The sequence below is a fragment of the Vespa crabro genome, chromosome 2, assembly GCF_910589235.1.
Source record: "Vespa crabro chromosome 2, iyVesCrab1.2, whole genome shotgun sequence".
Lineage (NCBI taxonomy): Eukaryota > Metazoa > Arthropoda > Insecta > Hymenoptera > Vespidae > Vespa > Vespa crabro.
Window position 1 is genome coordinate 7,202,999 of NC_060956.1, and position 20,898 is coordinate 7,223,896.

The 20,898-nt window shown below is 36.7% G+C and overlaps 1 protein-coding gene and 1 long non-coding RNA gene across 2 annotated transcripts in view; both read right to left on the reverse strand.

Moving 5' to 3' along the window:
- Positions 1 to 6,521: 6,521 nt before the first annotated feature.
- LOC124422135 (ataxin-8-like) overlaps positions 6,522 to 20,898 on the reverse strand; it is a 55,005-nt gene continuing 40,628 nt past the window's right edge. The window contains exons 2-3 of the mRNA XM_046958178.1: positions 8,785 to 9,000; positions 6,522 to 6,580 (exon numbers count right to left, since the gene is read on the reverse strand). Coding sequence (XP_046814134.1) covers positions 6,569 to 6,580; positions 8,785 to 9,000 — 228 coding nt within the window. The 3' untranslated portion in view covers positions 6,522 to 6,568. The remainder of the gene's footprint in view (positions 6,581 to 8,784; positions 9,001 to 20,898) is intronic.
- Positions 16,887 to 18,394, reverse strand: LOC124422137. The gene is made up of 3 exons (XR_006941797.1): positions 17,982 to 18,394; positions 17,500 to 17,825; positions 16,887 to 17,429 (listed from the first exon to the last, which is right to left on the reverse strand). It is a non-coding gene; the product is annotated as an uncharacterized LOC124422137 (long non-coding RNA).

A 20,898-nucleotide genomic window follows, 5' to 3' on the forward strand; every position in this document is an offset into this window, starting at 1 on the left:
AAGCGAAGTCGGCGATCATCTTTGATCGTTCGGAAACTCGATCGCGAGATGCGTATCGTCGGCTGACACGCTACGAAACTTATATGTAAGAGAATAAGAAGTCCATTGCAATCGCGTATTACGTTCTTCAATTCTTTCGTTCTTCCGTGCGAAAGATATCCGATCGAATTTTATTTTTAACGAGGTTAACATTTTTTTTCTTTTTCTTTTTTTTTTTTTTCCTTATTCTCTCTCCCTCTTTATTCGTTTCATCCGTTCTTCTTTTCTTTTTTCATTCTTCGCCTTTACTACGTGTCAGTTGTTGTGCATTTTTAGTTAAGATCGAATAAATCGATAAATGAATCGACAAATTAAACGACGGATGAATAAGACGTTTAAATGTAAACGTTCTTTCGTTCCTTTCGCGCGAACGATCTTGAACGAATTTTATCTTTGATAAAACTTATGTACCTTTCTTTTCCTATTTTTCTTTATTTTAATTCTTTCGATCGATCCTTTGGAACTTTCATTTGTAATATTTAACAAAATCGATAGATACGAATAAGACGAGGAGAAAAGAAATTTCTTATTTCTTTTCTCGTTTGATAGATCGATCAAGTTTCTTTTTGAGTTAGGTTTAATTTCTCTCTCTCTCTCTTTCTCTCTCTCTCTCTCTCTCTCGTTCATAAATTGTTTCGTAATTTCATATTAATATTTAATAAATAAATTTTAATTGATGAATCTGAGATATATATTTCTCTTCTTGGTTTCTTTTTCAATATTTTTTTTCAATTCTTTTTTCTTTTTTTTTTGTAAATAATGATACACAATGCGCACAAGCACACATAAGTCATTCCAACCTGTATCATAATTTTTAACATATCGCTTCGAAAACGGAGAGATATACCTACAAAAAGAAACAAATTTTTGTATCCGTCTCAAAGTACATAGAAAAGAAGAAGAGAAAAAGAAAAAAAAAGAAATGGTAGAATCGTCTCTCGGTCGACGTTCTTCCTCGATCCTTCGTGTCCTCGGGCGACGTCGGATGAATAACGAACTCCTTTTCCACGCCTCCAAAATGTTGGTGATTAGCCGTGAAATATCGATTTTTGGATAGCGAACGAATTAGCGAGAATGAACATCGTACTCGTCGTCATCGTCGTCGTCGTCGTCGTCGTCGTCATCATCGTCGTCAATGTCAACGTCATCATCGTCGTTTATTCTTTTTCTTATTTTCCTTTATTTCTTTTCACTTTTTTTTCGTTCTTTTTTCTATACATTCACCCAACCTCAGCAAATCATATATAAATTTCAACAAAAGACATATATATATATATATTTACCAATTGTCCCCAATTTTCTCACAATTTTCTTTCGTAATAAATTTGTCCTTTCAACGTGAACAATATGAATTTTCTTTTCAACAAGAAGAACAACATCGAACGTTAAAAGAGAAAAGAGTAGGAAGGAGATAAACCCCATGGATCCCCAAATCCTCTCTCTCTCTCTCTCTCTCTCTCTTTCTCGCTCTTGTATGGGAGTGGCCCGGTCGTTCTCTCGTTTGGATGGTCAGCTAGCCGAAAAACGGCGCGGCGAGAAAGCGATTTGAGAACCAGTCGAACAATTAAACGTCGCGAAAGGAGCAAAACGGGAGTAGAAGTCGAACTCGAAGGGAGGAAGATGAAAAAGGAGGAGGAAGAAAAGAATAAGGAGGAGAAGGAGAAGAAGAAGAAGAAGAAAAAGAAGAAGGTGGAGAGGGTGGATCGGTGAGAGGGATAAATAAGGAGAGAAATAACATAGAGAGAGAAACCGAAAGAAAAAGAGAGAGAGACATGGAGAGATAGAGAGAGAGAGAGAGAGAGAGAGAGAGAGAAATTCTGAAGGAGAAAGAAAAGGAGAAGGGTTTCGAAACGTGGAGGGAGAAAGAATGAAAGAGATAGAGATAGATATATATATATAGAGAGAGAGAGAGAGAGATGGAAAAAAAGGATGAAAATCGCGGTTGTAAAATCCACGCGGGTTGCACCAAACGCAATTAACCGCTAAACCCGAATCCCCATAGGGGCCCGCTGCGGATGGCAAGAGCCAAGTATATAGAAGGCGCGGAACGCGTGGAGGAGAGTCGATGGAAGAAGAGACAGAGAAAGTCGACGAGCCGAGGGAAAAAGAAGGAGATAGGGTGGAGGGAGGTGGGATGGGGTGTGGGGTGGGGTAGGGTAGGGTGGGATGAGTGGTAAGGTGAGGAGGTGGAGGAGGAGAAAGAAGAAAAGAAGAAAGCGAGGGAGAAAGAGAGAGAAGAGTCTGGACCTCGACGACTGCTTTCGGTTTGGCCAGCCCTGCCAGCCCTTAGGGCTCCAGACGGAACGCTTTTAAAATTTATTGACAATCATAAATTTCGAAAATAAAACCTTATATTCGTGCGCTCGAGAAAGAGCAAACGCGAGAGAAAGAAAAAGAGAAAGAGAGAGAGAAAGAAAGAAGGAGAGAGAGAAAGAGAGAAAGAGAGAAAGAAAGAGAGAGAGAGAGAGTGAGAGAGAGAAAGAGCATCAGCACAAAGGCGCAAAGGCGAGCGCGTCCAAGGGCCGTTTTGCACGAGAGTAAGGAGATTGTGCGACTCTCGCGATGAGGAGAAGTAGAAGAAGAAGAAGAAGAAGAAGAGAAGTAGAAGGAGAAGAGAGACCGCGTGTATACGTGCATTCGCGCTCACGCACCTTTAGAAATGGTTTCTACGCGCAACGACGACGAAACTGAAGTTCTTTTCTTTCTCTTCTCCTCTTTTACCGCTCTCGTTCGATTACTACTGCTACTACTACTACTACTACGACTACTACTATTACTACTACTACTAACACTACTACTACTCCTTCACTACTACTGGCCAAAAATCTCTTTTGGCATCCCTTTCTTTTTTCGAATTGCTCCTTTTTTCGGGGTTGCTCGAAACGAAAGAACTCCTTTCCTTTTTTTGTCCTCTTTCTTTTTAAACGATTTTCAAAAATTTTCTTGTTTCTCTTTTTCTTCTTTTTCTCTCTCTCTCTCTCTCTCTCTCTTTCTCTCTCTATTTATCTATCTATTTATGTATCTATTTATCTATCTATTTATCTATGTCTCTGCTTTAATTTTAAAACGAATTTGTATCTCTTTGGAAAGAAAAGAAAAGAGTATCGATCATTATATCTCGATCGTCCTGACAATTCTCATTTTCTTTTCGCAAAAGGTCAAATAATAGTTTTAATCATTTTTTTTATTTCGATCGTAAAACTTAGATCGTTTTAATAATTCTACTTGAGGAATTTTCAAACGTTAAATAAAGAACATTTGTAACATTTGTCGGCGAAAGCATTAATATTGACAGAGAAGATCGATTGTCGCGTCCGTCGTTGACATATCGCGTATTGTTATTTGCTTCGATCTTTTTTTTTTCTTTTTTTTTTTCAAAAACAAATCGAATTCCAGCTCGGTTGAGCTTACAAACAGACGCCGCTTGCCGCCGCCGCCAACGCCGCCGCACATACGCGTCTAACGAAGCGAAGATCGACGGAACCGCCGACGATGCCAAGAAGGAGGGGAGGTTTATTATGCTAGCTAAACGAATTACGATCGAAATGACTCGTACCGTAGTCAAGCGACTAATCGATTAGCTTCGCAAGCGAGGCGATATGAATCGTGAGGAATCGAAATTTCGATTTACTTGCAATCAAATATTTATCTAACGTCTACGACTTATTTATCTCGAAAAAAGTGCAACGAATTGTTTTATACAAGATATTAAAGAATAATTATTATTTGTTTTTTTTTTTTTTTTAATGAACAACGAAATTAAATCAAATCTTCGACGGTCCTACTTTTATTTACAATTTTATTTTAATTATATAATTATGTAAAAATTATATAATTTAAAAACAACACTCGTATCGTAATAATTATTATATTATGCCGTTTATAAATTTATATTTCGAAAAATATGAAAAAGTTTAAATACGAAATAACAATTATGTGTATATATATATATATATATATAAGTATTATATTTCAGAGTTACGTGACGTTAGAGATGATTAAAAAAAATGGAATTGAAAAATACCATGAAGTATCGATAAATCAAAAATATCCTGTTCATTATTTCTATCCTTGATTATTTATTCTTAATTTTCTAATATGTATGTACATTTTTTACGCTATACATTGTTGTTATCAACCATTCACGTTCTATCATCGTACGTTAGCTTTATATCGGTGAATAGATCGTAGGACGATCAATTTGAAGAGACACGTCGACACGACTCCTTTGTTTTCCTATTCTCGTTAGTCGTGCTCGTTCGTTTCCGCGGAGTGTGCTCTACCGTTCGTGCCAGGAATTATGTTAATCCTCGAAAGGTGGTCAAGAGAAAGAAAAGGGAGTGAGAGAAAAAGAAAAAGACAGAGAAAGAGAGAGAGAGAAAGAGAGAGAGAAAGAGAGAGTGTGTATACGTGTGTGTGTGCGTGAGAGAGAAAAAGAGAGAGTGAGAAAGAGAGGAGAAGGGTATGGTCGGGGAAGTGGCCGTCGTCGTAGCACGAAAGAGGGGGCGAATTCATCATCGGTCCAAGTCAGGAATTATAACGGGGCGATTCATCACAAGAGCCCACCGATCCGTCATGCCGATCCACGTGTGCAAGTCGTTTTTGAATATCCTATATCTCTATATCTCGATTAAAACGACGTAATAATATCTATGTTCTCCTTTTTTTTTTCCTTTTTACCTTTTTCTTTCCTTTTCTTTCTTTTTATTTTTTTTTATTTTTTATTCTTTTTTTCGGTTACCACCGAACGAAATATGTTAACCGGATATTAAAGAAAATTAGCTTTGAGGGTTCATCGAACACTTCTCAAATTAGCGCGTATCTTTATTTCTTTTTCTTTTTTCTTTTTCTTCTTCTTCTGTCTTTTTTCTTTTATTTTTTTCTCTTTTTTTATTTATTTATTTAATGTAACCAATTTTAATTTATTTAATATATATATATATATATATTTAATAAATTTTGATAATATTATTGAATAATATAATAACAATTTTTAATTTTTTTAATAAATAATTCCTATTTATTAAATGTCAAAATAATATCGATAATTTACACATAATTAGAGAATTGTAAGTATATATATATAGATGTAAATATATATATATATATATATATATATATATATATATATACAAAGTTAACAAAATATATAGCTTAATTACGAATATTAATCTAATGTTCATTGATAATAGAAATTATCGATAGATTCATTTTCAACAGATCAAATTATATTATACTCTGTAGATAAATTATATACATATGTATATAATCAAAAATATACAAATTAATAATTTGTTCGAACTTTAATACTTTATCATATTAATTTATAATTAAAATGTGATCTTTTCGAATAATCTTTTTTCAAACTTTTTATTAGCAACAATGATTATCAATTGATATAATTAAAAAAAATTATGTTTATAATACATATAAAGATAATTTTTTAAATATATTTATTACACATAGAAATGACATATAGATTTTCGATGGATATTATATAATTCATCCTATATATATAGATATATATATATATATATATGTATACAATTCAACAGAATATAAAAAAAGAAAACGGAAAAGAAATTACGACGAAAATTCTTTACGATAATATAAAGTAAGATGAGAAAGATGATGAGATCAATAATTCGGATCGTTTTGTTCTGATCGTCATCGCATTGGACGGGGTCGGTCGGTCGGTCGGTGGCCGATTAAAATGAACGACGTTATTCCTCCGAAGGAAAGGAATACGTGCACGCATAACGTAGATACTTACTTACATACGTCGTACATACATACGTATCAGAAGCGAGTGCAGGCGCGCGTAAGTGCGCCTACCAGGAAACGGAAGTGACGTCAGCTCGCAACGGCTCGCAACGCAGTCCGCCACGGCATGCGTATTTATTCGTTCTTCGTTTATTGGGAATCGTTTGTTTGTGTGCGTCTCCTACAGCGAGAGACTCCACTTCCCATTCATAAGCTTGCAACTTCTTTCTCTCTCACTCTCTCTCTCTCTCTCTCACTCTCTCCCTCCATCCCTCTCTCTTTCTCTCTATTTATCTCTACCTATCTATCTTTCTCTCTCACTGTATTTATATATATGAATGTACGTATATGCAAGGAAGGGGAGAGAGAGAGAGAGAGAGAGAGAGAGAGAAAGAGAGAGAGAGACTTGAGTTCTATCGCAACTTTCGCTGTCGATGACTTGTCTCACTCATCTCTCCTTCAAATTTCGTTCTCGTATGAAGAAAGAAGACGTAAGTAAATCCTCCATCGAATTTGTAAACTATTTTTCAAGGAGCGAACACACACACCATATATATATATATATATTTTTTTTTTTCTTTTTCCGTTTCTCTCTCTTTCTCTCTCTCTCTCTCTCTTTCTCGATGGTTTATATTTCGTTGAAATAAAAAGAACTTTCGAGGTTACTTACTTGGAAACTTATCGGGCGAGATATTACGAGGAAAGAGAACTGGCATTAGGGTTTCTTTCTCTCTCTCTCTCTCTCTGTCTTTCTCTTTCTCTCCATCTATCTTTCTTTCTTTATCGTCGCAAAGAAAGAAAAGAAAAAAAAGAAAAATAAAAGTGAAAAAAGGTAGAAAATAAAAATGAATAACGTACCCGTTCGACGTTCCCGGGATAAAGAGATTATTCCTGTCGAAGGACAATAGGAAGGATAAAAGGTGCGATAAGGGGTAAGAGATGGAGGACTTTCATTCGGGATGGTAAGAAGAAGAAGAAACTCTCGTCGAAGGCAATTCGATCTGTACGATCTACGAATACGTGGAATCGACCGAGTCTTCGAACGAACGAACGAACGAACGAACGAACGAACGAAACTTCTTTTTCTTTACTCTTTCTCTCCTCTTCTCTCTTCTCTTCTCCTCTTCTTTCCTTTCCTTTTCTTTCCTTTCCTTTCCTTTTCTCTCTTATCCACTCCTTCTCTTACTCGAAGTCACAACGCGCGTGCGAGAGTAGTCGGATAACGTTTCGAATTAAGCGAAGCCCATTCACGGAACGTACGTGCTTTTCTGCGCACGCGAAGACACGTTGAAAATGTTAGAGGAATCAGAAACACGAAGAAATATTATCGGATAAAATCGATATTAATTGATTCGTATAAATATATAGTTAAATATCATTCAATTATATGAATATAGAAGGGGTACTTATATTATTTTCCTTTTCTCAAATAAAAATTGTCAATTATCGTTATACGTCATGAAATTCCTCGGCAAGATTATTCGTACAATTCTTTTTTCTACGCTTTCACCAAAATCGTGAATTTTCTAAATATTAATTTGTTCGCTTTTTGAAAAGTTTTCATGATTTTCCTTTTATATTGTTGACGCTTGGAAAAAAATTTATATTAAGCAAATTATGAAAAACTTAAAGTAAAAAATTAACTTCTAATAATTATAACGTGAAAATATAAATTATATATTCAACTTCCGATAATTAAATATATAAAGTTCAATATATAAATATTACAATAACAATAACGAATTCTCCTGTTCTCTATTTAATCATTTTGCGAAAGATTTGTTTAAGACATATTTTTTTTTACATCAAAACGTGTTTAAACAGTCAATGTAAAGCAAGAAAGAAAATTTTTATTTTAGTTATCATTGTATACGTAAAGGTATATCTATATCTATCATCGCGTCTCATTGGATCACGTACATATTGAAGATAAATAATTTTGATTAGTCCTAAAGGGGGAGTATTTGCGAATCGATGTAAACAAAAATATATTGAATATGCATGCGGGGAGGGTGTATGTCAAACACGAAGGCACCATTTATTTCCTTCGTCTATCGGCCGGTGGCCCTTATATCAGCCACCTTCTCCACCTTCTCTAATTGACCACGATTCGCGATCGCGCACCCCCCATGAACGAGAGAGAGAGAGAGAGAGAGAGAGTGAAAGAGAAGGGAAAGGGGTAGGGCGGGCGCGATTTTTGAAATTTCAAATCCGGATTTGCGTTGCAGATGCAGCAGCCGGGACCCAGGGCAATGTCGCGGCCGCGGAGTATAATGTTTTCCTCTCAATTAAGCCTTAATTAAGTTAAAATTAACATCGTGGATTTCTCCCTTCCCCTCGGCCTTCCGCGGAGCACCCACCTCGATTTCTCTCCAGCTTTGGGTGGCCTGCACCAAGTACAGCCATTCTCAAAACGTTTCTTATTATCGATCGCTAAACTACGATCCTTTCGATCTATGGTACTCTTAACGTTTTCATTTAAATCAACGTGTATATATACACACACATACCTATACATACATACATATATATATATATATATATATATATATATATATATATATAAATTTAAATTTGAATATTATATCGCAAAAATATTATTTATTGTTTACGATAGATAAATTTAACATATTTCGAATCATGTTAAATAGAATGAATAAATTTCTACATAATGAGAGAGTATATTTTAATACGTAATCTATCTTATTATTATTTAAAAATAAAAACTATTTCGATAAATCTTGAAAAAATAAATCAACGAATGAAATATAACGTTAAAATCTAATCGTATCAAATCGAAATTAATTAAAATAAAATCGATATCGTAACGATGATACTCTTAACGTGACGTTAAACTCGATCGACTTTTGCAAGAGAATGTACGAGCTGGTGGCTAGCACCACCGCGAAGGTGTCCACCACCACCACCGCATATGTGTGGTATGGGTTATACTGGGAATCGAAAGCCTTCAGATAAACCAACCTTCATTAGGGCGAGGATGATCAGACAACGCGATGGCCAACGTTGCTGCTTCTTCCACGGCTTCTGCCGTTGCTGCTGTTGCTGCCGTTGCTGCTGCTGCTCCTGCTGCTCCTGCTGCTGCTGCTGCTGCTGCTGCTGCTGCTGATGCTGCTGCCGTAGTCGATGCTGATGGCTGGTGCTTCTGGTGGTGCACGGGCGCCTTACTACGACACGTACCTATAAGACGCGAAGGATGGACAAGAAAGAGAGAAAGAGAGAAAAAGAGAGAGAGAGAGACAGAGAGAAAGAGAGAAAGAGAGAGAGAGAGAGGAAGAGACACGTTCCCCGTGTGTGTCCCGTAAGTGCCTCCTATGTTCGCTTCTTAACCATCGTGAGTCCCTTGTCGACTGAGGATTATTCTAAAGGGACGCATTAGATGGAGAGAGAGAGAGAGAGAGAGAGAGAGAGAGAGAGAAAGAGAGAAAAAGACAAGTCGGATTAGAAAGACAATTCCAAGAGAAGATCGGCTACTGGAATCGAAGAAGAAGTTAGTAGGTAGGATTTATTTACTTCTATGGTACGGCCGATAATTAAAAATATTTATTAGAAACCACGTAAAGACTTTAGTAGAAATAAAACCAAAAAGGAGACGAAAAAAAAAAAGAGAAAAGAAAAAATACATGCATTTAATAGTACTTTCGATTTATTGAAACCATCGAGGTTAAACCGCCGATTCTCATACGTAGAAACCATATAAGAAAGATCAATCCGCCATTTACGTGCTAATAAAGCTAACACGTAGGAAGATTAGATAATTGAAAAGTAACATCTTACCTAACATATTTCTATATCTATATCCTTATAGTTTTCCTCATTCATTAACTAATGTTTTATCGCAATTTCCAAAACCGCAAAAGATAGGTATTAAGCCTTGCTATAAAATATTAACCAAATGAAGAAATACTCGTGTAGGTGGGATATGCGTAAGATGATGCGATTTCGCGTTAGAGAGATTAAGAAACTTAGAAGCTATAGAATTAAGAAACTTATGTACTTATGAAATTCACAGAGAGAGAAAGAGAGAGAGAAAGAGAGAGAGAGAAAGATATTGAATTATGTTCAAACAGTGTAACTAAAACTAAAGAGAAAGAGAAAGACAGATATATCGAATTATATTCAAACAGTGTAACTAAAACTAAAGAGAAAGAGAAAAGAGAGAGAGAGAAAGAGAGAGAGAGAGAAAGAAATCAAATTATGTTCAAACAGTGTAACTAAAACTAGAGAGAGAGAGAGAGAGAGAGAGAAAGAGAGAGAGAGAAACGATGCGTAACGAGACAACGCAGAAAGACAATTTTCCCGATTACAATGTCCGATAGTTCGAATAGGGATTTCCAGGACGATTAGGTTCGTTAGAGAGGATAGGCAATTTCCTTTAGAGAAGAAGTCAGCGCGTCGGTTCGAGGGAGACTCAGCGGCGGTTGCGCTCGTTCGTTTCTGCTTCTCTCCTATCGAAACGACTTTTAGCGGCGGTATTTTTTTTTTTTTTTTTTTTATTCGATGCGCGAGCCACGGTAATTCTATTGTTTTCACGGACTATTAAGTTTCCGGTAATGATCGACTTCCGGTCTCTTACGAGACTCAAACCAAACCAAACCAAAGAAGAAGAAGGAGCAGGAGGAAGAAGAAGAGGAAGAGGAGGAGGAGGAGGTGAAGAAGTCGCGGTAGAAGAAATAGAGGAAAAGAAAGAAGAAGAAGAGGAGGAGGTGGAGGAGGTGGAGGAGGAAGAAGAAGATAAAGAGAGAAGGAACGAATACGGCTCCACGAACGAGCGAACTCCCTCGAATGCAGGAAAAGGCGCGCCCCAAGCCTAATTCGGGCTTTAAAAGATTAAGGCGAGGCACCGACGACGACAACGACGACAACGACAACGAAGACGACGACAACGAAGACGACGAAGACTTCTTCGACCTCCATTTCCATCGCGACCTCCTCCATCTCCTCATCATCATCGTCATCATTGTCGTAGTCGTCATCATCATCTTCCTCCTCTTCCTCCTCCACCTCCTCCGCCTCCTCCTCCTCTTCCTTCTTCTCTTTATTCTTCTCGTTTTGTATATTAACGAGAAACCTTTCATCATTTTCTCAAGTAGCTCTTTTATTGTATTATATTATTATAATTTTCTTTCTCACGTTTTAAACTCTTTCGTATGAATTACAAGATTACCCATCGTTTCAATCAGATCTGAAAAAACAATTAGGTTTGAATGCCTTCTTGATAATATTATTTGTCGATGATTATAAAATGATATTCGATTCCGATCGAGTCGATTTAAAGAAAAGAAAGAAGGAAAGGAAAAAAAGAAAAGGGCAAATCGATATATCTTCTAATATTATCTCTATCCAATCGATATGTATTATTAAATTTTTAATATTATAAAAATATATTATGAATAATATTATATATAAAATCATAATTTTTTTTTTGTTTTTTTTTTAATAAATACATAATATTATAATTAATATTATAATAATTGATAACCATATCAACATTATCAACGTGAAGAAGAAAAAGAAATTATTCTTCAAAATACAAATATCATTTTATATTTTTTCGAAAAAGATTGACTCGATGCGAAGAAAAAAAGAACTTACATAATACGATGTCCTTTTTAATTTTATTAAAAAAAAAAAAAAAATAATACAAAAATAAAAAGAAAGAATGAAGAAAATATCTATTACATTATTTTTGTTATAATTGATATAAATATTATCGGCGAATAAGAAAACGTAAGTGTATTCATTAAAATCTTTCGATGAGGAACATATTGTTCAACGTGATCGTAAGATGAATCGTTGGGGAAAAAAAAAAATCCTAGACTCGATATTGTTTAAAACACACGAACGGGAAAGAGTCACATCGCATTTAGCATAGGCACGCGATAACCACGAGATATCACGAGTGCATTTAATATATCCATATACGCCCACGCTAAGTAGCGAAGCGAGCCACGCGTTTATCGGCCGCTCGATCCGCAATGAGCTGACCTTTGTAACGCATTATAAAAGATGTTTAGAGCTCTCGGCAGCAGCAAGCCGCTCTCGAGTAGTTCAGGATTATCGAGAACGCATTGTTTCTTTCGTTATATCAATCGATAGATCGAAAACTGGACGTTACGCGTAATACATACATTCATACATACATACATATATGTGTGTGTGTGTGTGTGTATGTGTGTGCGTGTGTATATATGTATACATAAATAATTCTAATCTTCATCGATACAACTTTCCTTTCCTATTTATGAAATAGAATACTATTTCAATTTAAATTTAATATTTAATTTAATTCATTAATTATTATCGGTTAAGAGTATCAAAGTTTCGCGTATAATTTAAAAATAATACAAAACTTTCATTTTTTAATCGTCCATATCTCGAATATACACATCCATCTGTCTCTCTTTCTCTCACTCGTTATCCTCGGTGTCTTTAGATCGGCATGGTACAAATACACGCATACACGAACTGTACATACGTATGCATACACGGATGTACGTACATACGTACGCACATATGCACGCATACATAAACACAGATACATAAAAGCGCTTATAGTCTTTTCTTCGTTTCGAAGGAGAATACGGGTGGGAGTATGGTCTGGCTTAGGAGCGGGAGTGAAAAAGCTAAAGAGTGAAAGAGAGAGAGAGAGAGAGAGAGAGAGTGAGAGAGTAAGAGAGAAAGAGAGAGAGAGAGAATGAAAGAAAAGGAAAGAGGTAGAGGGAGAGGAAGGTTCACAGAGAGGGAGCGAGCGTCCTCGGGAAGCCCCTCGAGGTTGGTCGGAAGTGGCTCCGCCTCGCGTCCGCCTCCAGTACCCGATTGGATGGCAAATTCTCCCGCCTCGAGGCTCATTTGTTTATTAATGTTGTAATCACCCGCGTGATCCTCTTTTGTCCCGTTCCCTCCGTCTCTTCCACGTCTCTTCGACGTCTCTTCCACACGGCTCTTGTCTCGCGGAATGCGACCAGTTTCGTCTCGCTTCTTGCGAGCTTCTTGGCCTTCGACCGTGTTCTTCTCTTTCTCTCTCTCTCTCTCTCTCTTTTTCGCTCTCGCTTTCGCTCTTTCTCTCTCTCGCTCTCATTCTCGTTCTCTTTGGTGATCTCGCGCACGCACGCACGCCTTCTTCCTCTTCTTCCTCTTTCCTCTTCCTCCTCTTCATCCTCATCCTTCTTCTCATCCTCTCTGAACCGGCGTTATCGCTCACGGTCTCTCGGTCTCGCTCATTTTCTACCGCTCTTCTTCTTCTTCTCTTCTCCTCCTTCTCCCTCCTGCCTTCTCCTCCTCCTCCTCCTCCTCCTCCATATCCTCGGAAGCGATTCTTGGTCCTCTCCTTCCTCTCTCCTTCTGCCGGCGCTGCCCGAAGCGGGTGGCTTCTTTTCCAAGCGAGTTCGCGCCAACGTTCTCTCTCTCTCTCTCCCTCCACCTCCACCTCCACCTCCACCTCCTTCAACTTCGTCCAGACGCAACCACCACCACCACCACCACCAACGTCAGCTTTCTTTCTTTCTTTCTTTCTTTCTTTCTTTCTTTCTTTCTCTCTCTCTCTCTCCCCTTCCTTTTTTCTTTTTCCTCCCTGTCGATCGAGAAAGAGAGAACAAGCGGTATGTTCTGCCCTCTTCGAATTTAAACGCGGCTCGTCGGGTGTCTCGTATTGCTTCGTAAATGAACGACCAAACGAACGAACGAATGAACGAACGAACGAACGGCCGAGGCAACGTCGTTGCCTTTATGCTTTGAGAGCAACAACGATAGCGGCTATTAAAGGATTATTTTCTCGGCTTTCATTAATACACGTCGATCGCCTTCTATAAGGAGTTAGAGTAGTTGTATACTATATATATATATATATATATATATATGTGTGTGTGTATGCATGTGTATGTGTGTGTGTACATGTGTCTACGAATCCATGTAGGTATGTGTATTTACGGGAGAGAAAAAGAAAGAGAGATAGATAGATAGATAGAGATAGAGATAGAGAGAGAGAGAGAGAGAGAGAGAGAGAGAGAGAGAATAGTCTAACTATTAGTAAGAGTTTCTTCGATCTAAACTCGCTTCTCGTCTTTCGAGACGTCGAGCGACTTTTCTTTCTATTTTCTTTTTTTTCTTCTTTATTATCTTTCTCTTTTTCTCTCTCTCTCTCTCTCTCTCTCTCTCTTTCTTCCTCTCTCTTCCTCTCTCGTCAAAATGTTTGCGGAGACGCGACGTTATGTTTGTTTGAGCTGTCGCGTGCGCTTACGCTCGTAGGAGACAGGAAATGTTTCGAAAATCGATGTTACAGGAGTTTACTCAGGCACACCGCCGTTTCCAGTCGAAATTCAAGATGCATGGTGCCTCGTTATAGGACAAACCGACGTGGAATAACAATCTCGTCTCGCGTGTGACCGAGAAAGATAGATATATACATACATACATATATATATATATATATCTTATTTAGACGTTTATAGTAATGTAGAATAATAAACAGGAAAGAAATGAAATAAGGTTATTCGTTGGAAAAATTAATTATATATGCTACAAATAATGATAATACACTTTATTAATATTCGATTATATATACATATATGTATATATATATATATATATATATATATATATATATATATAGATCTATACACATATATACCTAGATATATATATATATTTATTTTTATATTTAATAGTGACACGTTATAAATAAAGATGATAAAATGGGATAGAAAAATAAGAAATACGTCTTCTTCGAAATAATCATGAGAGTGACAAAGATTTGTTCATTTGCAGAAACATATATGTACATTTATATTATTGCATATATAATTAGATAAGAAAGTTTTAAATTTATTATTGCTTAATTGAATGAGAATAGTAGATGTATACAATATGACAATATAATAGAGATGATAAAGTAGTATATAAAAAATAAAGAAAAGTCTTCTTCGACAAATAATTAAATTACCTATATATATAGGTACAATGGAGTAAAAACGTTTGAATCGTTCGATTAATGTTCAATTGAAAGCTTCTGGATATTATGTGTATGTAATAATACGTCATAATCTATGAATGATAACGTAAAAATAGAACGATAAGAAAAATAGAAATAAAAAAAAAAAAAGATAAAAAAGAAATGTCCCTTTCGAAAAATAATGTAAACGTGAAAAAAATTTGTTAAAACGTCAAACGTATCCACAGACATAATATATATATCTATATACATATATCTATATGGGTATATATATAATCGAGTAAGAAAGTTTGAACATGTCGAGAGCAAACGGATAGTATAAAACCCGCTCTGAAAATGATCCTTTCGACTCCATCGATTAACCGATAAGAGGAATAATCGACGAGCGTGAAATCAGATTTCACGTTGGGGTTCTTCGCTTGCGAGGCACTCGTTGGATAGGATGAAGTAAGCATTTCGCGGGATGCCATGGGAAGAAATTTCTTTATGTCTTTTCTTTTCTTCTTTTTCTTTTTTTTTCTTTTCTTTTCTTTTCTTTTTTTTGTTATATTTAATATATTTATTTATTTATTATATTTATTTATTCATTTATTTATTTATTTTTCTTTCTTTCTTTGTTTTTTTTTTTTTTTTTTTTTTTTTTTTTTTTTTCGTTCTCTTCTTTTTCAGACCATACCGATTTAGGTTCTTACTATACGCGAACTATGAAACCGTACGAAGAAATATGATCGAGAAAGTGTGATAACTTATACTATATCGGTGCAACTCGACTTTCGTTCTTTGGAAACCGGTTGCTTGTTAGATATTGTCAAACTCGATAATTACAACATATATTCGATCGGAGACAAAATCTGATATTTGTAAACAATTTTTTTGGAATATTTTACAATAAAAGAAAAAAAAAGAAAGAAAGAAAGAAGAAGCAACAAGATTTTTCTAAACAGAGTCACATGCATTTTATGATTTAATATTGATTTTATATATATATATATTTTTTTTTAACGCATTTGTACGAAAACAATTAATGTGATAGATCAGAATCTTGACACTTGTAAAAATTGTTTGAGTATATATTTTTAGAAAAATATACTTTCTAGATTGCTACATCTATATTACATTAACATACAATTAAAATGGACTTCTTGTCGATATATAAATTTTCGATAAAATTATATCAAATAATCAAATAAATCGATTGATTTATTGATTGCTTAATTACTTAGAGATATCCTACAAAATGATATTTAGTATTAATAATAATTAAGAGTTCAAATTGATCCTCCCGATCTCATGGAAATCTAAACATCTGCACAAATATAAAAGAGGAAAGATAAGCAAAAAGGGAAAGAAAAGAAAAGGAAAGAGAAAAAAAGAAATGTTCGGCAGTTAAAGTTTTCTTCTTTACGCGTGTCCAGGCTCGACGTGTCCCAAATGTGGAATTCTTTGGCGAGGGCGTGGCGGCGTTGGGCTTCGTTGTTATTCCGAAATGACGAATCATAATGTATAATGCCCGAGCCTTTTTCACCGTGGTACGTGAGCGTGTATTAGTGCACGTAGGTGCACCTGTCCGTGAAAGCAGCTTTAGTTGTAAGCGATATACCTTGCCCCCTCTCTTTACCCTTCTCTCCACCTCCTCCTCCTTATCCTCCTTCTTCGGTTCTTCTGCTTCTCTTCTTCTCTACTCCTCACTGTTCTTTTCTTCACGAACACAACTGCTCGGTTCTGTATCGTTCGAGCAAGCTAGTACTTACACGACTTATTCAAATGAACCCAGGATTGTCCGATGTATCTCTCTCTCTCTCTCTCTCTCTCTCTCTCTCTCTCTCTCTCTCTTTTTCTCTCTTTCTTCTGGACTAACTGGATTCTCAAAATTAAAAAAGAAGAATAGGGACTTCCGTGAGCAGCTATCTTTTTCTTTTCTCTCTCTCTCTCTCTCTCTCTCTCCCTCTCTCTTTCTCTCTTCCAAAAACGAAACATTCTTATATCGTTCTTCTTTTCTTCAAGGATCTACATATACGCGGAGTCCTTGCTACTGACTTTCTGTCTCTCTCTTTCTCTCCCCCTTCTCTCCTCCTCTCTCTCTCCCCTCCTCTCTCTCTACCCCCTCTCACTCTCTCTATATATATATATCTTTCTCCTTATCGCTTCATTTCCTTTTTTCTTTTTATTTTTCATTTTACCTTCTTCCATAACTTTCGCATCGTCATCGTATCCCGCTAGTCCTCTTTCTTTCACCATTCGAAGAGTTCATCCTCCTTCTCGTCATCCTCCTCCTCCTCCTCTTTCTCTTCTTTTTCTTCTTCTTCTTCTTCTTCTACTACATTTTGCTTTCGTATGTATCAGCATCGGCTTTTTGTCCACGCGCAGACCAAACGCGAAAATCGTAAAGGAGTGGCGCACCACCTTACAGGTCTGAGACAAAGTGACGGACGCAGATCATCTCGATATTCCTACGGCTCGTTAACATTCGTGCTGAGTTGGAAGAATGGTGGAGAATATGAGATGGTAATTGGAAGGGAATAAGCTTTCCGTTCGTGATGTTGGTGGTGGGGGAGGTGAGGGGAGGGGACAGGGAACACGTGGAGACGAGAGGTGAGAGGGGTTGGAAGAGAGGACGGCTAGGGGGAGAATGCGAGGGGTGGGGAGGGGTGTTGTATTCCTGTGTGAGAAAGAGAGCAACGATATATGCCTGGTTTGAAAAATTGCAGATCGAAAAGATTTCTACCTACCCTTCGTCGGCCGCGTTGTCGGACGTCGGCACACAACACTCCTTACTTTTTTCATATCGAGATGATAATTACAGAATGTAAATCGCGAGACCGTCTCGAATCTCTGCGTTACCCTTACCCAAACTTTCTTTTAATAATCTCTTTCGCCTTCTTCTACTTCTCTTCGGGCAATATCTCTTTCTCTCTCTCTCTCTCTCTCTCTCTCTCTCTCTCTCTCTCTCTCTCTCTTTCTCTATATCTATCTATCTCTTACTCTCTCACCCTCATTCTCACTCTTCTTCGGACAATACTTTCTCGATGATTTTATCCAATCTTGAATTCGGACCCTAAAACGATTTCATCGATAATTATTATCGTTTATAATTAATTATCCAATTTCTTCGAGTATTTCGTTTGATGCGAATTATAAATAAGGAAAAAAAAAAAAAGAAAAAAGAAAGAAAAAAGATGTAGCACATTAAAAGATATTTTTCACGACTGACCGATTTGTCGTCTTCGTAGGACGAAGAAAGGTCGTAGACCTTTTTCCAACCTTCCTTTTCTTTTTTCTTCCTCCTTCTTTTTTCCTCTTCTTCTTCTTCTTCTTCTCTTTCATTGTACCAGTCCGTTCTATAACAGTGTTATATTGCCGATGGTCGCAGACGAAATTGCATAACCGCAGGACGACAATAGGATAACCCGTGTCGACATTAAGGACGTATTTAGCGGCCGTTTTTCCCTTCTGTGCACATCTTGTTCCGGAAAATCCATAGATGTTGAAAGGGTCGAGCGTGGAAATTGTTCTTCTTTTTTCCTTGGTAAACGGAACGACCTAACCTCGTCCTTTTTGTCGAGCCCTCACCCGTTGCGAATTCTTAAGTCACCCGACACTTGCTGTTGACTTCGTGCACGCTCCTCGATCCCTAGATTTTGGAAAAAAAAGAGAAAAGAATAAAGAGAGAGAGAGAGAGAGAGAAGCTAGTCTTTTTTCGTGAATCCGGTTCAATCTTTTCTTCCTTCGCCTTTCTCTTCACCCTTCGACGTGATTTCGGTTTCCTTCCTTACCGCCCCTTCCTTATGTGGATTTTTCTAAATCGATTACAATGCTCGAGACGAGTTGCCCAAGAATCTCGCTGACTACTCGCTTTTGCAGGGACAGCTGCCTACGAGAATGTATCATAGGCTTTTTTCTTCTTTTTTATTTTCTTTTTTTCCTTCTTTTTCTGTTTTTTTTCTTTTTTCTTTTTCCTAAAGAAAAACGATTTACACGTGTTTGATCAGGATCGAAAATATATATTATTATCTTATGAATCTCCGGGAAAGAAAGAGAGAAAGAGAGAAAGAAAGAAAGAAAGAGAGAGTGAGAGAGAGAGAGAGGGGGTGGAAAAAGAACGAAACGAAATGAAATAAAAATAAGAATAAGAATAAAAATAAAATAAAAAGAATAAAGAAACGTTATGGATTCTATCCATGCGAATCGTACTTTCTCTCTATCACATCTCATTGTGTAAGCGCGCACACACGCATTCTAACTTCGATAATGCAGAACTAGAAAGGCGCATTAAGATGGAATAACGTGGAGAGTTTGATCAAATCGAAATATATCGTAAGAGGTATGGGGTATATATAGTTGAAGTTGGGCGTCAGTGAGGTAACGATCGAATGACTCGCGGGTATTCGGCAAACCGATCGCAATTTAAATTCGAAAGTCTCGTCTCCGTTCGCTCCCGGAACTCTTATATGTTAAATGACATTTCGTTCGGTGGATCGATCGTCCAACTCGATATAACATAGTCGATATATCCGTACGAGACATTTCGATATTAGAACGGGACGAAGGATCTTGATGTTATGTTGACAATAGGAATGTCAAAGATTTTCAAGCAAAAGTCCTCAGCAAAAGGAGACTAAATTACTATGACATATATATATATATATATATATATATATATATATATATATATATGTCTTATTAATATCTTACTATGTAATATATATTTATAAAGTGTAGGAATTTATTCTTTTGAATTTATCGTTTAGAAAATGGCGGATGAGAAATTACACCTTACAAGAAGGTCGCCTTTGTCCTCGAATGTTAGTTATACGTAGTACTTACCTACCATTATATATATATACATATATATATATATATATATATATATATATATATACATATATATAAAGAGTGAGTAAGTAAGAAAGAAAGGAGAGAGAGAGAAGGACAGAGAGAGAAGGAGAGTGACGTATCAGAGAATCGATTTCTCTGGAGGATGACCAGCGGTCGACTCTCTTGCTTCTTCTCTACGTTCCATCCACTGTATGGTATCCGATCTCGAGTCTGCAGACGCAACAGTTTCGCCCGGTGTGAGGCAGGATTTACCAAGAAACGACTAAGCATAATATTGATATAGCCGGTGCGCCGCAGTCGTTGATATCGTCCGAGCGATAGCACGAACTCGGAACCGTACGTTTCATAGAGTCTCACTGACTTGCCATTACGTCTTAAGATTTCACTTTCTTTCTCTTCTCATTTTTCATTATGGAAATTTTTCATCTTATATATTATTAAAATTCTAATTTGACATGGTAATTTCTAATAATAAATTTATTTAAATATACATTTTATGTAATTCAAAGAATTATTCAAATATTCAAATTGTTAGATAAGATAAAAAAATTCGTTAATATGCTCGTTCATCGAACTATGAATCTCTATTCTTCCCCATCCCCCTCTCTCTCTCTCTTTCTCTCTATCTCTCTCTATTTTTATCTCTATCTCTGTCTAACTCTTTCCAAAGATGAAAAAATCACACAACCGGGGGTCCGACTGGTACGTCATAAATCAAGCAACACCTTCGCAACGTAATAAAGCGATGCTATAATCCGTAGCCTGTCTCGGCCAAGTATAATGAGGAGGTTGACCCGTCGAAAGCTACCGATCTCGAACCGGCCTTAGCGTGTCGATCGGTTCACCTGTGTGTGCCCGAGTGACCTGCCGCCTTCTTCTTCTTCTCTCTTCGATGGGTCAATGGGGAAAACTCGATTCTTAACGATGGATCCTACGAATCCTCGGCGGTTCGATATAATTTATTCAGAATAAATTTTTCTCGAGTTATATCGTCAAACAAATGATGATAATAATGACGATGATGACAATGGCGATAAAAAAAGAAAAAGAAAAGGAAAGATGATAGTGATAATAATAATAATAATAATCACAATAATGATAATAAACGAAATGATAAAAATGAAAGGTGTTGAAGGGAAGGTATGAAAATTCAACAAGCGGAACCACATAAGAATTTACCTTCTTCATGAGCGAGTTTACGGATAACCAAACGGAGTTCGTTACGGCGTCGGCAGTTATACGAGGCTGTAAGTTGTGTATCGCATGCGCGATACGAGAGCGGCTAGCTCGTA